Source organism: Orycteropus afer, unplaced genomic scaffold, assembly GCF_000298275.1.
Source record: "Orycteropus afer afer isolate SDZICR_OR568_19922 unplaced genomic scaffold, OryAfe1.0 scaffold00219, whole genome shotgun sequence".
Taxonomy (NCBI): domain Eukaryota; kingdom Metazoa; phylum Chordata; class Mammalia; order Tubulidentata; family Orycteropodidae; genus Orycteropus; species Orycteropus afer.
Genome location: NW_006921806.1, coordinates 1,860,213 through 1,881,454, shown reverse-complemented (window position 1 = coordinate 1,881,454; position 21,242 = coordinate 1,860,213). Strand labels below are relative to the sequence as shown.

The 21,242-nt window shown below is 39.5% G+C and overlaps 1 protein-coding gene across 1 annotated transcript in view; it reads left to right on the top strand.

Annotated features, from left to right (window-relative positions):
- Positions 1–21,242, top strand: part of DIP2A (disco interacting protein 2 homolog A) — a 210,749-nt gene that overhangs the window by 59,471 nt on the left and 130,036 nt on the right. Inside the window, exons 4-6 of the mRNA XM_007948674.1 lie at positions 9,590–9,709; positions 11,981–12,208; positions 16,424–16,552. Coding sequence (XP_007946865.1) covers positions 9,590–9,709; positions 11,981–12,208; positions 16,424–16,552 — 477 coding nt within the window. The remainder of the gene's footprint in view (positions 1–9,589; positions 9,710–11,980; positions 12,209–16,423; positions 16,553–21,242) is intronic.

The window sequence follows — 21,242 nt, the reverse complement described above, 5'->3', positions numbered from 1 at the left end:
CTTGTGTATTCCTTCTGTCTTCTTTTGGTGCTCCTGTATTATTCAGTATTTTGCCTATAGAAATATTTCACTGTTGCAGTTCAGGGCTTGAAATTTTTCTTCAGTTGTTTCAGCTTTGAGCTGAGCATATTCTTCCCTTTTAGTTTTCTAACTCAAGGTCTTTGTTTCATTTTAATAATTAACTTTGTCTTCTCAGGCTGCTCTTTGAAATCTTTTTGTTCAGCTCTTTTATCTTGTCATTTTTTCCATTTGCTTTAGCTACTCTCAGTTCAATAGCAAGTTTCAGAGTCTCTTTTTGACATCCGTTTTGGTGTTTTTTCCCTTTCATTTTAATGACCTTTTGCTTTCTTCATGGATGATGTTCTTGATGTCATCCCGCAATTTGTCTGATTTTTCAGTCATTGCTGTTCAATGCATCAAATCTGTTCTTCAGATGGTCTCTAAATTCAGGAGGGATATAATCAAGGACATATTTTGGCTCTTGGGGACTTTTTAAAATTTTCTTCAGCTTCAACTTGAACTTGCATATGAGCAGTTGATGGTCTGTTCCACAGTCAGCTTCTGGCGTTCTTTTGGCTGAAGATATTGAGCTTCTGCATTGCCTCTTTCCACAGATATAGTCAACCTGATTCCTGTGTATTCCATCTGGCAAGGTCCACATGTATATCCACCCTTTGTGTTGCTGAATAAAACGTATTTGCAATGAGTAAGTCAATTGGTCTTACAAAATTCTGTCATGTGATTTCCCGCATCATTTCTGTCACTAAGGTCTTATTTTCCACTTACTGGTGATTTGTCTTTGTTTCCAAGTTTCTTATTCCAGTCACCAGTGATAATCAATACATCTTAATTACATGTTTGGTCAGTTTCCGATTGCAGAAGTTGGTAAAAATCTTCAATTTCTTCATCCTTGGCTTTAGTGGTTGGTGTGTAAATTTGAATAATAGTAGTTGTGGTGGGAGCTTTGGTGGCATAGTGCCTAAGACATTTAACTGCTAACCAGAAGACTGCCAGTTCAAACCCACCAGCCACTTCTTGGAAGAAAGATTGGGCAATGTACTTCCATAGAGATATTGCCTTGGAAACCCAAGGAGGATTGCTGTGAGTCGGAAACGGCTCATTGGCACTAAGTTTGGTATTATTATTTTTTTTTTTTCAGTAGCTGTGGTAGTTAAAGGTTATGTGTCAGCTTGGCTGAACCTGGTTTTCAGTGACTGGGCAGCTGGACATAGTTATTCCCCATAATGAGACTGGTAATCAACTCCATGGTAGAATCTGCTGGGAGCAGCTCAATAGCTGCCTTAATGATGTGGTCTGCTTCTAGTATATAAGAAGCTTTGAGAAAGCTCTCTAGCTTTATAGCGTGCCTGGATCCTGTGTTTAGCTGCATCTTCATTCAGCAGTCTGCCATGTTGCCTGCCTATCTTGAGACTTTCTGTACTTGAACTAGTGGCCTACTGTGTTGCAATATAATATTGGGACTATGCCATTTTACTTGTCGACCTTGGGTTTGTCAGCCTCAGCAACCAGCAGCTAGCTGCCTGAGGTAAGAAAAGCTCCAGCTTCAGTGGGCCAAGAGCAAGAGGCAGAGCTGAAGCCCAAGGTCGGGAGGCCTTCACCCAGCCCTTAGAGCTGGCACTTTGAACTTGGACCTCCTAAACTATAAGATAATAAATCCCTATTTGTTCAAACCATACATATGTGATAAGTCTATTATAGCAGCACTAAAGAACCAAAACAGTAGTATTAACTGGTCTTCCTTGTAGGCATATGGATATTATCACTGACAGCATTGTACTTCAATATAGACCTTGAAACATTCTTTGTGACAGTGAATACGACACCATCACTCTTTAAGTTGTCTTTCCCAGCGTAGTAGATCATATGATTATCTGATTCAGAATGGCCAAAACCAGTCCACTTTAGCTCACTAATACCTGGGACTTTGATCTTTATGGATTCCATTTCATTTTTGACAACTTTCAGTTATCCTAGATTAATGCTTTGAACATTCCACATTTGGATTATTAGTGGGTGTTTGCAGCTGTTTCTTCCTATTTTCAGTTGTGCCCCATCAGCAAATTGAGGTCCCAAAAGCTTTACTCCATTCACATCATTAATGTTGACTTTACTGGCCAATTCTTTGAGAGGTTGATGGTCCCTTCCTTCTTCCCAGTCTGTCTTATTTTGGAAGCTCCACTGAAACCTGTCCACCATGGGTGACCCTGCTGGTATTTGAAATACCGATGGCATAGCTTCCAGCCTCACAGCAACTCACAAGATACCATGCTATGACAAACTGACAGACAAGTGGTGGTTTTACAGTCGTGGTCTCGTATACCATTTGTCTATTTGTGATTGACTAATTTCAGTCAGCATAGTGGCTTCTAGTTCCTCCACGTTACATTTTGCAGATTCATTGCTGTTCTTTAATGTTGTGTAGTTTTCCATTGTATGTATGTACCATAGTTTGCTTAACCATTCATCTATTGATGGGCTTTTAGGTTGTTTCCATCTTTTGGCTGTTGTGGATAGTGCTGCTATTAACCTGTTGTTGTTGTTGTTGTTATGTGCCGTCGAGTCGGCCCCGACTCATAGCAACCCCTCCTTGGGTTTCCAAGGCAGTATCACTACGGAAGTAGGATTGCCCAACCTTCCTTCCGAGGAGTGGCTGGTGGGTTTGAACCACCAGCCTTCTGGTTAGCAGTCAAGTGCTTTAGCCATTATGCTACCAGAGCTCCCACTATTAACCTGGGTATGCATATACCTCTTTGTTTTATACCTCTTATTTGTCTAGCGTATATATACCTAATATATATACCTAATAGTGGGATTCCTGGATCATATGGTATTTCTATTCCAGCTTTTTAAGGAAGCACCATACCGTTTTCCACAGTGGTTGCACTGTTCTACATTCCCACCAGCATATATGAGGGTTCCATATTCTCCACACCCTCACTAGAAATTTGTATTTTCTGTTTTTTTTTGAACTTTGCTATACTGTTGGAGTGAGAAGATAGATATCTCATTGTTGTTTTGATGTGCATCTTTCTAATGGCTAATAATCACTAGCATTTCTTCATGTATTTGTTAGCCACTTCAATGTCTTCTTTGGTGAAATGTCTACTTGTGTCCTTTGCCCATTTTTTAATTGGATTATTTGTCTTTCTGTGGTTAAGGTGTTGAAAATTTTCTATAAATTTTAGAGGTTAGTTTTTTGTTTGATATGTCATTGTCAAATTTTTTTTCCCCATTCTTTATGTTGCCTTTTTACTCTTACTGAAATCTTTGAATTTTTAGGAGGTCACAGTCAGCTCTTTGGACTTCTGGTGTTTGTGCATTTTTATTTGTATTAGTGTATTTATACCAGTAGTAGAGCCCCTATGTTTGTATTTGCAATACATGGTATATGTGGTATTTTAGTCCATGGTATTTTCAATAGCCTCATATGCTTGTGAGAGCTGGACAGTGAATAAGGAACACTGCAGAAGAATTGATGACATTTGAATTTTGATATTGGGACTGCTAGAACAAACCTGTCTTGAAGGAAATACAGCTGGAATGCTCCTTAGAAGCAAGAGTGGTGAGATTTCATCTCTCATACCTTGGTCTATGTCAGAAAGCACCAGTCCCTGGAAAAATAACATGCTAGATAGTAGAGGATAAACAAAAAGGGGTAAGATCCTCAATGAAATGAATTGACGTAGCGGCTACAACAATGGGCTCAAGCATGGCAATGGTTGGGAGGATGGCAGAGGACTGGATAGTATTTCATTCTGTTGTAGTTAGGGTGACTATGAATTGAAATCAAATTGCTTTTACCTAAGAACAAGTTTGTCCCTATTTTTTTCTTTGATAGTCTTCATAGTTTTAGGTTTTATATTTAGGTCTTCCATCCAACTTAAATTCATTTTTGTATATGGTGTGAGATACGATCCTGGTTTATTTTTAGGCAAGTGAATATCCAGTTTTGTCAGCACCATTTACGAAAGAGACCATCTCTTCATCGTTTATGAGTTTCAGCCCTTTGCAAAGATTAAGCTGTCCATGGGTGTATGGATTTATCTCTGGGTTCTCAATTCTGTTCCATTGGTTTATGTATCTGTCGTTGTATTATGCTGTTTTAAGTACCATGGCAGTGTAGTAGGTTTTAAGATTGGAGAGTGTGAGGCCTCCTTTGTTCTTCTTTAGTAGTACTTTACTTAGAATAATATTGGCCATTGGTTTTATATCTATGCTCTTAATTATGTTGAGGAATTTCCCTTCTATTCTTGTTTTGTTCAGCATTTTTATTAGGAATGGATGTTGTTGGATTTTGTCAGATGCCTTTTCTGTGTTGATTGATAAGACCATGTGGTTCTTTTCCTTTATTTTTTTCATGTGATGGATTACTTTGATTGTTTTTCTACTGTTGAACCATTCTTCCATACCTGGTATGAATCTCACTTGGTCATGATATGTTATCTTTTGGATTCTGTTGTCTATGATTTAAAAAATCAGTTCTGAAGTCTGGAAAGTTTAGTGTGCCTCTCCTTTACATGGTGCTAACACTGGAGTCACTTTTCCTCTTGTCTATGTGTTCTCTTTGTTCTGCCTTATCATCTGCTTTTATTGTTCTTTTCTTATTGCCTGAATGGTTGAGTTTTATGTGCCCTTAATTATTCTCATGCTATTTTCTTTCCCCTTACTGACTTGGAAGTACTTTGTTCTTTTTGTATTTATTTACTTAGCAACTTCAACATGTACATGTAACATAAAAAAACAAAAGGCTAAGGTCACCCAAATCACCTCTTTTGGAACTATCTGGAGACTCTGGAATGTATTAACTCAGATGTTTTAACCTTGACTAACCTGCTTTTAGGAGCTCTGGTGGTGTAGTGCCTAAGGCACTTGACTGCTAACTAGAAGGCTGGCAGTTCAAACCCATCAGTCACTCCTCGGATGGAAGATGGGGCAATCTACTTCCGTAGTGATACCACCTCGGAAACCCAAGGAGGGGTCGCTTTGAGTTGGGTCCGACTTGACAGCACATAACAACAACAACCTGCTTTTATTATAGAGTATTTTTTTCTTTTAACTTTCACAGATTGCATGTTATCACTTTGCTCTTGTGTTATTTGGTTAGTGTTTTTTGAGATTTGCCCACATGTTTAATCTTCTCTTTATAATTTTTCTGTACACCATAGGCCTTCCATTCAGATTCCTTTTCTGTCTCCTTAAAGAACATCCTTTGAAAATTCCTTTTGTGTTTTGGTTGTAAATTCTCTGTGTTTTGGTCTGAAAATGTTTTATTTCTTCCTCATTTTTGGAAAGTATTCTTATTATTTAATGTTACGTTGGGAGTTATTTTCTCATAGCACTTTAAATAAATTATTCATTCTCATCTGGTTTCCATTGTTGAAATTGAAAAGTCAGCTGTTAGTCTAACTGCCAAAGGCATCTATCTTTTTCTTTGTTTGCTTTTGTGATCTCTTTTTACTTGTTCTGTAGTTTTACAAAATATATAGTTGTGAATTTTCATTTATTTGTTGTGTTCAGGATTTCTTTTTGTTTCCTGATTGATGGCTTTCATCAATTCTAGAAAATTCTCAGTATAGGCATACCTCAGAAATAATGCAGATTCAGGTCCAGACTGTTGAAATAAAGCAAATACTGCAATAAAGCAAGTCACACAAATTTCTTTGTTTTCCATAAAAGTAAATAGCATTATGAAAAGTTTGAAATACTGTATTACTAACATGTGACACAGAGATGCCAAGTGATAATATGCTGTTGGAAAAATGACGTTGATAGGCTTTCTGGATAGAGGGTTGCCACAAACCTTTTCAATTTGTGAAAAACACAAATCTGTGAAGCTCAATAAAGTGAAGCACAAGAAAATGAGGCATGCCTGTATCATTTTGAATATTGCCTGTTGCACACTATTATATGATCTCCTCATAATTAAATGTTCATTCAATTTTGTCAGTACCCTCCTTGTCTGACTCTCTCTCATATATAAATATATTTCTGTATCATGTGGCATTTCTTCTAATATTTTATTTATTCAGTAATTCTTGGATTGTATCTACTATTTGTTTTGAATTGCTTTCTAGTTTCAACTATTATATTTTATTTGCTTGTTTTTTCCCCCTGAAAATTTCTTGGTTCCCCTTCTCCCCTCTTTTTAGTTACTAATTCCTTTGTTATATATATATATATATATATATATATATATATATATATATATATATATATATATATATATATAATTTACTCTTTTGTATAAGCACATTGAACCTACTTATTTAATATTCTGGTTTAATGAATCCACTGTCACTCTGCTGGGAGCTCTGGTGGCATAGTGTCTAAGGCATTTGACTGCTAGCTAGAAGGCTGGTGGTTCAAACCTACCAGCCACTCCTCGGAAGAAAGACTGGGCAATCTACTTCCGTAGAGATACTGCCTCGGAAACCCAAGGAGGGGTTGCTGTGAGTCAGAACTGACTCAACAACAGTGAGTTATTATTTATTACTATGCTGTGTAAGTCTGCCTGCATATGTTAAAAATCTGATTCTTGCTCACTGTATCTGTTCTGGTTACCTAGTGGCGCTCTGACAAGAATATACCACAACTGGGATGGCTTGAACAAACAGGAGTTTATTCTCTTATAGTTCAGGAGGCTAGAAGTCCAAGTTCAAAGTGCCAGGTTCTAAGGGGCTGGGTGAAAGCCCCTCAACCTTGGGGTCCAGCCTCTACCTCCTGTGTCTGGCCCACTGGAGCAAGAGGTGTTTCTATACTCAGACAGCTGCTGGCTACTGAGGCTGACAAACTCAAGGCTGACAGGTAAAAAGGCACAGTCTTGATGTTTCTAAACCACACAGCAGGCCATTAATTCAAGTTCATTGTAAGTCCCAAGGTCGGCAGAGCATGGCAGGCTGCTGAACAATGACATGGCTATATGTAGGGTCCAAGTGTGCCATATGCTAGAGAGCATTCTCCAAGGGTTCTGCTATATACAGGAAGCAGACCACATTTCCTAAGGCAGCTACTCAGCTGCTTGTGGTAGATCCCACCATGGAGCTGATTGCCAGTGTCATCATGGGCAATAACTACCACCATCTGCCCAGCCACTCAACCGGGCCCAGCCAGGTTGACATATAAACATAACCACCACAATTCCACCCCTTGTCAACTTGGCACCTGTACAGATCTTCAGTGGGTGGTATCTGTACAGGTCTCCTCTACTAGGTGGCTCTAGTCCCCTACCCTAGTTCCTGAATGGTGACTTCACCCTCTTGGCCTGGTGGGCTCGTTCCTCTCCCTCTTGGGCATGGCAGCCCTGCCCCCTCACTCTTGGGCAGTGGCTGAGGCTTCATCTCATGGTTCACATGAACAAGCAGCCCCACACTCCAGAACCAAGTTGGTGAAGGTCTGGCTCTGAAACCTAGGGGGCTGTGGTTGTTCCACCCCCAAAGGCATGGTCCTACCCTTTCAGGCTGAGGCAGTTCTGCTTCTGTTTCCTTGGTCTCTCTGCTTCTGCCAAATGCCCGAGGGCAACCCACTTTGCCAGAAATCTTCCTGCCTCCCCCCCCCCCCCGAAAAGCATTCAGCTTCCTTGCCCCGTGGACTGGCCAACCTGCTACTCCATCTCTGTCTCTTCCACCAATTAATGCCTGAAGGCAACCCACTCTGCCAGGAAGCTGCCTACCCAGTGGTACCCGGCTTTCTCCTCCATGGACTGGTAAGCCTGGTGATGTTTCATGCCGGTCTCTGGTCTTTGCTACTGCCATGTTTCATGCTGGTCTCTCTGCCAGTGTCTTGGCGCTGCTCCTGCCATCTCTAATGTCATATACTGGGGTCTCTCTGCCAGGGTCTAGGGTCAAGGATGCACTCCACTCCTGTTTCCACATTTTAGGTTTCTGTCAGAGCAGCACCCCACTCTCTCAATACCAAATTCTGTTCTGGTTACCTAGTGCACTCTGACAAGAATATAACACAAATGGGATGGGCTTAACAAACAGGAGTTTATTCTCTTTTACAGTTCAGGAGGCTAGAAGTCCAAGTTCAAAGTGCCAGGCTCTAAGGGGCTGGGTGAAAGCCCCTCAATCTTGGGGTCCTGCCTCCAGCTCCCAGCCCACTGAAGCTAGAGGATTTTCTTCACTCAGACAGCTGCTGGCTGGTGAGGCTGAGAAGCCCTAAGGTTGACAAGTAAAAAGGCGCCGTCCCGATGTTACCAAACCACACAGCAGGCCATTAATTCAAGTTCATTCTAAGTCCCAAGGTCGGCAGAGCATGGCAGGCTGCTGAACAACGACATGGCTACATGTCCAAGTGTGCCATATGCTAGAGACCATTCTCCAAGGCTTCTGCTTATATCAGAAGCAGACCACATTTCCTAAGGCAGCTACTCAGCTGCTTGTGGTAAATTGGTTGATTGCCAGTCTCACCAGCTGCCCAGCCATGCAACCAGGCCCAGCCAAGTTGACACACAAACATAACCACCACAGTACCATTTTTCCCCTCTCTTTTGAGCTCATGTGTGTAGAAACTATAGCTTTGGGAATTCTTTGAGACCTGGATTTGAATTTTGCCATCAAGAAAGGATCTACGTGTGCTTTTCCCAGGAACTCAGGCCTCACTGACCTTGGGCCACTTTGAATAGAGGAATCTGGCCCCTCCATCTTCAGTGTATCAACTGGTATATTTTGTTTTAGTCATGTAATGTTTCTTTCTTGTGTATTCATAATCTTTTTCCTGGCATTTTTTCCCTTGTTTATTTAGAAGTTTTATAAATGTTTTAATTTTACTCACAAGCACCTTCCTTTTGTCTTAAGTCATAATAAAATACATATATCTATACTACTGTATGAAAATGAGACTCCAACCCCAGGATTGCTGTCTCCCTTGCTTCCTTTAACCAGATTGAACCTTTTGAATACATCACCTTCACTGCTGCCTTTCTTGGAAAGTCATGGAGGACCTTCTGCTCCTCTTCCTCCCTCCTCTAGTAGATGCGTTTACATAGGAGTGATTTTAGCTTCAGATGTCTTTATGGTTTCCCTTATGAATTAATGGTTCTATTTTCAGAGCCCTCTTGCAGCTGTATATGGCTCTTTCTTGCTTTCAATGCAGATCCTAACTGTGTGGAATGTGGTTAGTTGAGCCTACTATACTAGTCCCTTCTCTTTTCGTCTTTCAAATGTTTTGGCTCTTCTGTACAGAATCTTGTGTTTTGGGGTAGAGTCCTTTCCTGAGTGTTTCTTCAAAGGAGGACATGGGATGAGTTCCCTGATCCTAACTGCATTTACCTTTTTCTCATCCTTACAGGTTAGTCAAGTCTTCTCTGAGTTCAGTATTGTGATAATATTGTTTTTCATGGAGATTGAAATTGGGAATGAGGTAGGGAAGAAAGGGGTGGGTGCATATTCTTAATGCTTGTGTCACCTCTTCAGCCACCAGGAAGAGAAGGATTTGGGGACTAGGTTGACGTCTGGGCGGAACTTGTGCTCCTCTCACATTTTTAAATGAACTTGAGCACAGAATGAAACTCGATGTTTTTACTCTGTAACTAGCCATTCAAGAAGTCTTTGTGACCATTTCTGTGTAGATGTCCACACGGAAGCTGTGCAGGCAGCACTGGCCAAGTACAAAGAGAGAAAGATGCCCATGCCCTCGAAACGGCGCTCTGCACTCGTGCACTCATCCGTGGACACATACACACCTCCAGGTGCGTACAAGCAGTATACAGTGCTCCTCTCTGTTCCATATGCTAACATCAGTAATATAGTAATATTCATTCTACCTGTTGTTCAGATTTGGGAATATGGGAGATAAAAATGTATATTCTGTTTAATGATTCCTAAACTTAAAAATCGGTGGTATAGTTATTGTAAAAGTTAAGGAAAGGTTTATATATTGGAGGACATTTTCTTTGTTGGTTACCAGGGGTGGGAGGGAAGGGGAGGGAATGCTGTTAGATAGATAGAGATAAATATTGATTTGGGTGAAGAGAAGGGCAATGTACCAAATGTGAGTGACCAATATGGCAGCATTGAGGATGAGAAAGACAGAGAGAGTTACATGGGCAGTATGGGGAGGAAGTGGGAGGGGAGCTGCTGCATTGTAAATTTTGGTCAATGACATGAGACAAAGTATATGTGAACTGCTGTATGAAAAGTGAATTTACTCTGTAAATCTTCACCCAAATCCTAATAAAAAATAAAAAAAATAAAAATAAATTAAAAAAAAAAAAAATCGGTGGTATATACAATGTAGTTCTCATCCAGTTGAATACCTGTTTGGACTTTTGGTGTGAATTTTAATTTTTTTATTAAGATACTATTTAAATGTTTTAATAAAGAGAAGAACTTAAAATGTGCACTTAATAGAATCTGAAAGTTCCCTGTAATAATTTTAAAGTTACTTTCATCTCAGTAACTGTTATTTACTATGCTATTACCAGGACATGTTGGAAATTATAAGAATATTTGGAAGTCTTTGGGTTTATTTTGTTATTGTTATTTGGATGTTAAACATTACAAATGGAAGCTTTTATGTGGAATTTGTCTTCAAGACTAATATATTTTAACCTTCCTGTTAAACTATACCAGGAAGTTATCATTTTAATGGCTTTGTGTCCGTGAGCCACTATTGCCTGTCAGGTTATTTAAGAAACAAAACTGGACAGATACTCATTTTTGGTTTGATGAATTTGGAAATACTAAACAGTAAAAGCTAAACATACTGTTTTCACAAGATAATGTAGAGGCTTTAGTAGCATTTCCTTGTTGAAAAAAAAAAATAAAAATTTATATTGTTGACAAAAATACTGGAAAAGGCTGTCAAATTATTGTTTCTAGTAAGTATGGCCAAGCTATTATCCAAACATTAAATAGTATTTTAATAGTCGTAAAACCATAATAAAATGCCAAGTCATGCTTACTTAGTGTAGCCTTAATTCTGCAGTTAATTCTCATGGTTGAAACAGTTGTCTTAGGGAAGGAATTCTTTTTTTTTTTTAATTTTTGTTGTGATTTGGGTGAAAGTTTACAGAGCAAATTCATTTTCCATACAGTAGTTCATACACATTTTGTTTCATAACATTGATTGCAATCCCTGCAATGTAATAGCTCTCTGGAAGGAATTTTTTTTCAAGTTAATTGACATGTTCCCCTGAAAGGATGCATGGACAGGGTAGCACCTATGAGGCAGGTCTACGCTGCAGTCTCCTGTGCCCCACAGAGGTTGCTGGGGGACTCACCCATAGAACAGAAACAATGTGGTGTTACAGGCGTTGCTCATAAGATGCAGAACCTGGAGTATGGCGATCCTGTAGGACATATGGGTGATGTGCACTACTATGAACATGCCTGCTTCTGCCAGAGCAGTTAATCCACCGGGCTTTGCACCAAGATGGCTTTATGTGATCAGATGTTCAGTTGTAATGTGGGGAGTCCACAGAGCATTTGGATGTCCAGTCCTAATATGGGAGTCCACAGAGCACTGGGATATTCAGTCATTGTACAAGGAGTATTTGGACAATCAGTAATAACATGAGGGTCCACAGAGCATTTGAATATACATTAGTAATGTAGGGGGTCCACAGGGCATATGGACATTCACTAGTAACATGGTAGTCCATTGAGCATTTATCCATCATGGGCTCCTTTAGTATTCATAACCTTGACATACTACATACTGACCTCTGTGCGAATGTGAGGGTTTTTTTTCACTCCCAGTGTGTGGTGTCTCCCATGACTAAGTCACCTTGGGGAAATCTGAAGGGTCATTAAACCATTTTCCCCAAATAAAGCTCTTTGGATCTCAGAGGCCATCCAGCTGGTGCCCTCTGTGCTGAGGGGCAGCCTTGAATGGCTGAGTGGTGCACTGCACAGAAGCATGTTCCATGCAGAGCATGGACGGTGCAGGTGTGTGTCGATGCCCCTTCCCTATGACTCACTCCCTCATCACATGCCTGTCATCATTATTTTGACCACAGACACCTCGTCCGCCTCAGAAGATGAGGGTTCTTTGCGGCGACCAGGGCGACTCACCTCCACTCCGCTCCAGAGCCATCCCAGCGTCGAGCCCTGGCTCGACCGGGTCATTCAGGGCTCGTCCACCTCATCCTCTGCATCCTCCACCTCATCTCACCCGGGAGGGAGACCCGCTACCGTTCCCAGCACTGCCGCCGCACTCACCGGCCTTGCGGCCCACGCCCACATAGGTCAGTACAGAGCGGCCGTGGACCCCCATTAGCAGAGCTGGTGTAGGTGGTATCCAGAAAGAATGTGCTCATCTGCCAGGAAGAATAACAGATCTGAGTTTTTAGTAACTGCACTGGAAAGAAGTAGGGGTGATATTTGGTCAGTTCATCATTCAAATAGAATCTTTAGTAATCCTTGGGCAGTCTGGCCTACCATGGCTAAATTTTCCCCATCAAGACCTGCCCTCTCTTTTTCTTATGGTAACAAAAGTTGTTCTTGATGCCTTTGTGATGTGGGGTTCCTCTGTGATGTGGAGCCTGCCCTGTGGTCCTGAAGTGCATGAAGTCCTTAGTGCTGTCATCACCCTTCCTGCCTTCAAGAGGCAAGTGGCATAGACAACAGGTTCACAGGACAGTTGGGTAATTGTCCAGTCAGGCTACCAAGTCACTTTGGCTGGCTGCCCCCATGCTCTCTTCCGCCCACTGTATTTTTGGCACACTGCTGCAGGTTGTCAATTGCCCCTGTGCCTGGTAGGATACCAAGGCATGAGGCCAGTTTGCAGCATGTCATTCCTTTCCTCCTCCAGATACCAGGTAAACTAGCCCTCAACCCAAACACGAGAGTGGGAAGGTATCCTGAATGGAATAAAACACTTTTGAGCCTGGAAACCTCCTTTTCTTCCTCCCTACCTGAAGCCACGTGGCTTCAGTACTAAGTGGTTCTCTTCTGACAGTACCATGTGACCCTTAAATTGACAAAGTGGGGCTTCATTGAGTCTTGGAGCTCATTTAGTTTGTCACTGTCTTTTGACAAATTGGCCTGATACCCTCAAACACAAGTGATGAGTGTCTGCAGTCAAATTTCACCCCAGTCAAGTGTCTGGATCTTAGTCCTGCTTGTCCTTTCCCTCCTTGTGCCTCCTTCCTCTCCACCAGAAGGTGTAGAGTTAAATATGTGTGTGTAGCAGAAGTGTCAGGCCGACCACATGTGGCTGTTCTTTCTGTGCTGACTGCAGCTGAGACACACCCTTTGTGCAGAGGGTTGGGCATTCTGGGGGATGGTAACTTTCCTATGGAAATGAGAATATGTGAAAATTTAAACTGTGCTAAAGGAATAGTCTGTTTTCCCAGATGTTAAAGCTGACCCATATATAGATGCATAGTTATTCTCGAAATCATTTTTTCCATTGAATTACATTAATCCTAGCAAGGAAAAAATTGCAAAAGTATTCATCATTTGAAATCATATTTTTAAGCAAAAATAGTAGTATACTTAGCTTTATGTAGCTGATCTGTGAGGCTGTATACGTCCTTGATAGTGTGTTCATGGGATAATAAGTTCGTGTGCTAGAAGATTCTCTTCACTGTCCTCTCTAGGTGAGGAAGGTTGGTGTAACTTGTCCAAGATGGCACATCTCTTCAGTGGTGAAGCAGAGCTAATGCCCAGCTTGCTCAATTTCTGTTAATTTCTTTGCTTTTATTTGTGACTTTGCCAAAGCTGTGGGATGAGCGTATTGGGCACCACGATGGTCTCTGCTCAGGGTGGAGGCCTACTAGGCAGAGATGCTGGACCATGCAGGCTCAGTCTGAGTTGCTACAAGTCAGATTTTGGCCAAATTGGGCTGAATTAGGAGCAAATCCAGTATTGTCAGGTGGTCAGGAGCATTCCAGAAGCACTCCAGTTTTTGTCCTCTAGGCCCCTCTCCACAACAGCTGATTTCTTTATTCATTTGAATCAGGGCACGTCTGCATGTTTCCTCTACCACAGTAAGAGTTTTAGATGAGCAGCCAAGTTGCCTGCTCTGCCCACCCCTGTATACCCAGCACACAGAGGAGCCCCAAAGCTCAGGAAAAGGTATGGGAATAGCTAAGGTATGAGAAGAGCTGGGCCATGGGATCCAGGGTGTCCCTGGGCAACATTTCTTCTTGAAAAGGGGCCTCTCTGCAGACAACCCAACTGGATTGTTTTCCTGGCTTCACTGAGTGTTCCCATGTGTAACTCTGGTCACTGCCTGCCTACCTTTCCTTGAGGAGATGTACAGCTGATAGCTTGAGAGAAACAGTTCTTATACTGATGTTTTTCTTCTATGTTTGTTATGGTGATTTAACTTTACAGAAGTACACAGTTAACTCCAGTATGAGAACAATGGTGGTTTTTAAATGTTCTGGAAGCTCTTTTATAGGTGAGACAGCGTGTGAAAGTGTTCGAGTGTTTATTGTCTAGATGTGTCTGCACACTCCCTTCTAACTAGATGCTAAGGAATCACCAACCTGCTTCCTAACAGGCTAGAAATAAGAGCATGCCTAGTGTAGAGAGTTGGTCCCATACATTGGTTCAAAATGTTTCATCAAATAGTTTTTGACTTTGCTATGGTTGTGGGGTACCTTTTAACAAAAACACTTAACACTAATGTATGGGTAAATTAAGTGTTTTTCATTTTCTGAAAGGCCTTTGGTGTAAAGATTTACAATGTAAGTTATTACTGGGTAGACAGTTACTCTATCATGTCTTTGCCATCTCATTTGCTTGGTCTAGTATATGTATCTTGTGATTAATTATAAGTTTCAAAGGATCTTAACTAGCGCTCTGTTGAATACTGCAGACTATCGTCTTCATGTGCTAAGTGTTTGCTGAATATAGCTGACTTCAATTTCTAAATCTCTAATCACTCAATTTCCCTTTCCTTATAACAAAACACATTCTTTGTTTTAGTGTCTAACGCTAGACAATTCTTCAATTTGAGCACAGGAAGGAGGAGGAATGCATTAGGTAAAAAGAAACTTGAGGTAGAACATAGTAGGTAAAAGTCATTTTTTAAAAAGTATTTTCAGTTTTGGATTAAAGAAATCAAATTTATTAAACATTTTGACATAATATAAATACCTTAATATAATACCTTTGATATTATAATTTATTCATTTTTATTGTGAATATAGTTTATTTTTGTATAGCTATTTAGAAAATGCTTTATAGTCTATAAAATTACCTGTATAATTATAATTGACATGATAATATACCTATATGAATATGTATTTTTTTTCCATTTATGCCTTTAAACCTACCTTTGGTAGGTTAGAAGGGTAATTTTTTTTTAAAAAAAACTGAAAGCATCTTTTGATAGACATGCTTTAAAATGCTAATTTGATCAACATCAAGCTTTTCAAGGGTTGTGTTAATTAAAGTTTTAAAAGATTTTCCCAAAGGACGCATTCTGCTATGTAAACATTTGTATTCTGCTTCCATATAATTTCAGTTTCTCACATACCTAAAAAAATTCTTACTTTGCATTTAAAATAATCCTAAATTTTAAAATTTCAGGATTTAAAATTATAAGTGTCAGTATGTCACATGTAAGGTTGATAAAGATCCATTCATGGAAAGATCAAGCAGATGACTAGATCTCTACCCAGTATAGGTTGAGATCAAGCTCTTAAAAATGAGTCAGTGTCTAATTAATATCATGGCAGAGTACAGTTTCTGATAGTTGAACAAAGTGCTTTTGTTCATGGTAGACCCAATCAAAATGTTAATTTATATAGTGATTTATAGTCACACTGGCATTCTGAATAGATAGATATTCCTTTACTATGAAAATTAAACACAAAAATGTACATGCAGCCAACGGAAGGAATGAATTTAAATGTTTTCTCTGTCTAATATAGTTTGTGTTTAAATGTGACACCCATTTTCTACTTTAAGGACTTGATTGTTGTCTCTTTAGTCTTGTAGATAGTTTAAAGTGGTGATGGGGACAATATTTATTTTTGTAGTTTTATTCATTGAGGCCTGCAAAGATAATATCTTTATAATATTTGATGTACTTTTCTTGGGGAAGAGGAGTAACTTATAGAAGCTTTTATCATAATGTAAAAAAAAAAAAAAAGGTGCATTAACAATTGATTTCAAATATCTTTCTGCTTCACTGAGGGAAAATTTTCAAATGAAATCTCTTTAGGCTGTTGTGGGGCCAGCATGTTCACCCTCCTCCTACCTCTGCTCTGATTGGTGTTTGGTCTAGAAAATCCACATTTGCACATTTCTGCAAATGTGTTTCTGAGGGTTCACAAGGTCCTGGTGTGCCTTTGGTCAGCCAGAAAAACAAATTCATCAGAGCACCACCCTCCCTGCTTACAGCTCAGCTTGATGAAGCTTAAGTCTAGTTACGGTTTGAAAAGAGACTTTATACACTTTGACCTAATGACCACTTTTATTTTGGGTGTATTTTTTAAAAACAGACCTACACTCCGCCCCTCCTGATGTCACCACAGGCCTTGGGGAGCATCCACACTGTGAGCGTCCACAGGTGGCTTCCGTGAGAGGTATTCCTCGGGGGTGCGGCAGGAGCATTCTGGAAACAGCAGATGGTAAGCTGGCCTATCCTTCGCCTTTTGGAACATTAGAGCATAGACTCTCTGTTCAGCTGGTGAACCCACCTTTAGTGTATTCATGTTAGCAAACCTAAACTACTTGTCAGTCACAATCTAGCAGCTAATCTGCCCTGAAATCAGTGTGTGCAGTGATGCTGTAGGCAGAGGAGAGTTATTGCAGGGGCATTGTGTGGAAAAATAATCAGAAATGTTTATGAATTGGTTTGACAGGAGACAAGAGAGTAGGTAAGAAACACCTTGACATTTAGATTAACTATAAAAGGAATTTCAATTCACAATATAGTAGGAAAATAAGAAGCCATGGGAAATTTCTTTATTTGAATCTGGTGTGGCTTAACAGAGCAGGTCTTAGTCTGTGAGTGCATACCTGCACCTCTGACCAAACCAACCCCCTGCTACTCACTTTTCATCCCCAGCAGCCTAAGAAATTAATGACAGCATTGTGGTTTCTTTTGTTCAGGCTAGGAGATACTGGTCTGATTTTCATGGTGTCCCTCATTGATGCCATTTCTTTTTGAAACACTTTCCAGTTTATTTTATCACAATCATGTGAAATTGTCTTTCCAGTGCAAAGGAGTTAAATCATAGAAAAATTCTAAGAATCTCAGATCTAGGACCTTAAGGTATATTTTGATACCATGTACACTGTGCCAAATTTTGTCATGTTTTTCAGATCCTTTTCCAGATGCAAAAGAAAAATATTCTTTATATGTAAAAAAATTTTAAGAATGTAAGTTATAATTGACATATGATAAACTGCACATATTTGAAGTGTACAGTTTTATGAGTTGTAAGATATGTGTGTACGCAAGCAACCATTCACTATAATCAAGGTAGTGAATATAACCATCATTCTTCAAAAATTTCCTCATGTCCCTTTGTAATCTCTCCTTTCTGTCCTTCCTCGTTTCCCCACATGCCCCCAGCAACTATTAATTTACTTTCTGACCTGTAGATTAGTTTGCATTTTCTAAAATTTTGTATAAATGGCATCATGTAACACTTACTTTTTATTGCCTGGCTTCTGTCACTCGGCATGATTATGATGAGATTCATTCATGTTCTTGCATGTATCAGTAGTCTATTACTTTTTGTTGATGAGTAGTATCCATTATAAGGCTACCCCACAGATTTTTGGGTTGTTTCCAGTTTTTAGTTATTACAAAATAAGCTGACTGTGAATATTCTTATAAAAGTCTTTGTGTGGATGTGGTATATACTTTTGTTTTTCTTGGGCACATACCTAGGAGTAGAATAGCTGGATCATATAGTAGGTATAAGGAGCTCTAGTGGTGCTGTGCTGAAGGCATTTGACTGCTAACCAGAAAGCTGATAGTTCAAACTCATCAGCCACCCCGTAGAAGGAATATGGGGCAATCTACTTCCATAAAGATTTACCGCCTTGGAAACCCAATGGGGGTTGCTATGAGTCAGAAATGGCAGTGGGTTTTATAGTAGGTATATATTTAATTTATTGAGAAATTGCCAAACTGTTTTCCAAAGTGGTTACACCATTTTATGTCTCAACATTAGTGGTGAAAGTTCTGGTTACTTCACATCATCACCAATATTTGGTATTACCTGTTATGAAAATTTTAACCATCCTAATAGGTGTATAGGAGCTCTGGTAGCATAGTGCCTAAAGCACTTGACTGCTAACCAGAAGGCTGGTGGTTCAAACACACCAGCCAGCCACTCCTCGGAAGGAAGGTTGGGCAATCTACTTCTGTAGTGATACTGCCTCAGAAACCCAAGGAAGGGTTGCTATGAATCGAATCTTACTCGACAGCAGTGAGTTTGTTGTTTTTTGGTTAATAGGTGTATAGAAGTTTCTCATTATAGTTTATTTTGCATTTCCCTAATGACTGATGATGTTGAGCATCTTTCTTTTCATGTGCTTATTTGCCATCTGTGTATCTTTTAAGGAGAAGTAGTTGTTTGTCTATTATACCTAGTTATTTATTTATTTAATATGCAGGTTTCCGATTACGTTTTAAGGCTTTGTTATATATTCTGGGTACCAGTCCATTATGCCATGAATGCCAAATTGAAGAGGAACAAATTCACATTCATTGTCAAAAAAAATGTTTCAAGACCTATCCTGAAATAGAACCCTGTCAGTGATAGTATAATATCCATATACTTGTAGGGAAGACCAGTTAATATGGCTGTTATTCAAATTTATACGCCAACCATTGATGCCAGAGATGAAGAAGTTAAAGATTTTTACCAACTTCTGTAGTTTGAAATTGATCAAACATACCATCAAGATGTACTGATAATTATTAGTGATCGGAATGCAAAAGGTAAAAAACAAACAAGAAAGATCAGTAGTTGGAAAATATGGCCTTGGTGATGGAAACACCAGAGATTGCATGATAGAATTTTGCGAGACCAAAGACCTATTCATTAGAAATACCTTTCTTTTATAGTAGAGCTGACAAGGGACAAGGTTGTAGTCACTTCTTGGGCACAGCCAGCTACCCAGAGGGAGAGAGTCATTGGATCTGTGGGCTTGGGGCCATAGTCGCAGGGGACATCAAGCTCAATTGGCATAACATGCATACTACATGAAACATTGTTCCACCTCCTACTTTGGCAAGTATCGACTGGAATCTTAAAAGCTTGCAAGTAGCCATCTAGATGCAACAATGGGTCTTTCCTCATCAAGAGCAAAGAATAATGAAGAAAACCAAAGATTCATGAAAACAATTAGTCCAAGTGACTGGTACACCATGCGATCCTCAGCCTATATGACTATGAGACCAGAAGAACTAGAAGGTGCCTGGCTACCACTGTCAACCACTTAGAGGGGGATCTATGTAGGAGATCCTGGATAGAGTGGGAGAACAATGTGGAACAAAACTCAAAATCATTTGGAGAGAAAAAAAAAAGGGACCAGGTTTGCTAGTCTGATTGAGCCTGATGGAACCACTAAGACTATGGCCCCTAGCTGCCCTTCAGGTCTGGAATTGAACTTATACCTGTGGCTTCCAGCCAAACAAAAGACAGGCATATGAGGTGAACATTTACCTGAGGTAGATACACTTTTTGGAGAAAACAATTATGGGAGAATAGAAGGGTTGTGTATGCACAGGGACATAGTTCAGGGAGCAGGAATGCAAGGAGGGAAGGACCAGGGAAGAGGTAACTATGGGGAGGAAGTCGGAGGGGAGCTGTTGCATTGTGGTAAATTGTAGTCAATGTCATGAGACAGTGTATGTGAGTTGCTGTATGGAATGTGAATTTACTCTGTAAATTTTCACCCAAATCACAATTAAGAAAGAAAGAAATACCTTTCTTCAACAATGTAAACAGTGACTATACACATAGATCACGCTGGATGGAATATACAGGAATTAAATTGACTACATTCGTGGAAAGAGATGATAGAGAAACTCAATATCATCAGTCAGAACAAGGCCAACTGCCAATTACAGAAGAGACCATCAGTTGGTCATATGCAGGTTCAAGTTAAAGCTAAAGAAAATTAAAACAAGTCTGCTAGAGCCAAATTATGACCTTGAGTATATCCCAGCTGAATTTAGACACCATCTCAGGACTAGATTGGATGCATCAAACATTAAGACTAGATGAGTTGTAGACTATCAAGAGCATCATACATAAATCGAAAGGTCATTAAAAGACAGAAAAGAAAAACATAAACCAAAATGGATGTCAGAAAAGAGACTCTGAAACTTGCTCTTGAATGGAGAGTAGCTAAAGCAAATGGAAGAAATGATGAAATAAAAGAGCTGAACAGAAGATTTCAAATGGCAGGTCAAGGAGACAAAGTAAAATATTATAATGAAACGTGCAAAGACCTGGAGTTAGAAAACCAAAAGGGAAGAACCTGCTGGGCATTTCTCAGTTGGAAGAACTGAAGAAAAAAGTCAAGCCTTGAGTTTCAGGATTGAAGGATTCTATGGGCAGAAGAATTGAACAATGCAGGAAGTTTCAAAAGAAGATAGAAGGAATATACAGAGATACTGTATCAAAAAGAATTTGTCGACATTGAACCATTCAGGACTCGTTTTGTACCTCTTAGTATACAGATATGGCACATATTTTGTTAAAGTTATTCCAAATATATTTTTGATGCCATTATGCATTATATTTTAAAATATTCTTTTCCAGTTGTTTGTTGCTAGCCTAGGGATATATAATTGATTTTTTTTGCATAGTGACCTTATAATAATTCTAGTAGCTTTTTTGTAAATTCCTTAAGATTTTCCATATGCATGATCATGTTATGTGTGAATTAGGACAGTTTTACTTTTTCTTTCCAAATTGTATGCCTTTTATTTCCTTTTCTTGCTTTATTGAAATATCTTGGAGTTTCAGTCCTTTTCTTGCTTTATTGAAATATCTTGGAGCAGTACAATGTCAGAAGTGTTGAGAATGGGCTTCCTTACCTTCTAATATCAGGAGGAAAGCATTCAGTTTTCATTTTTAATTATGATGTTAGCTATAGGTTTTTCATAGATGCTCTTCAACAGGTTGAGGTTCTTTTTCTCCCCCTAATTTCATTAATGTTTTTATCATGATTTCTGTGAAATAATTTTTTATCTATTCAAATAATACTGTTTCTTTCTTTAGTTTGTTCATATGGTAAATGATATTGAATGAACTTTTAATGTTAAACCAAAGTTATGTTCTTCAGGTA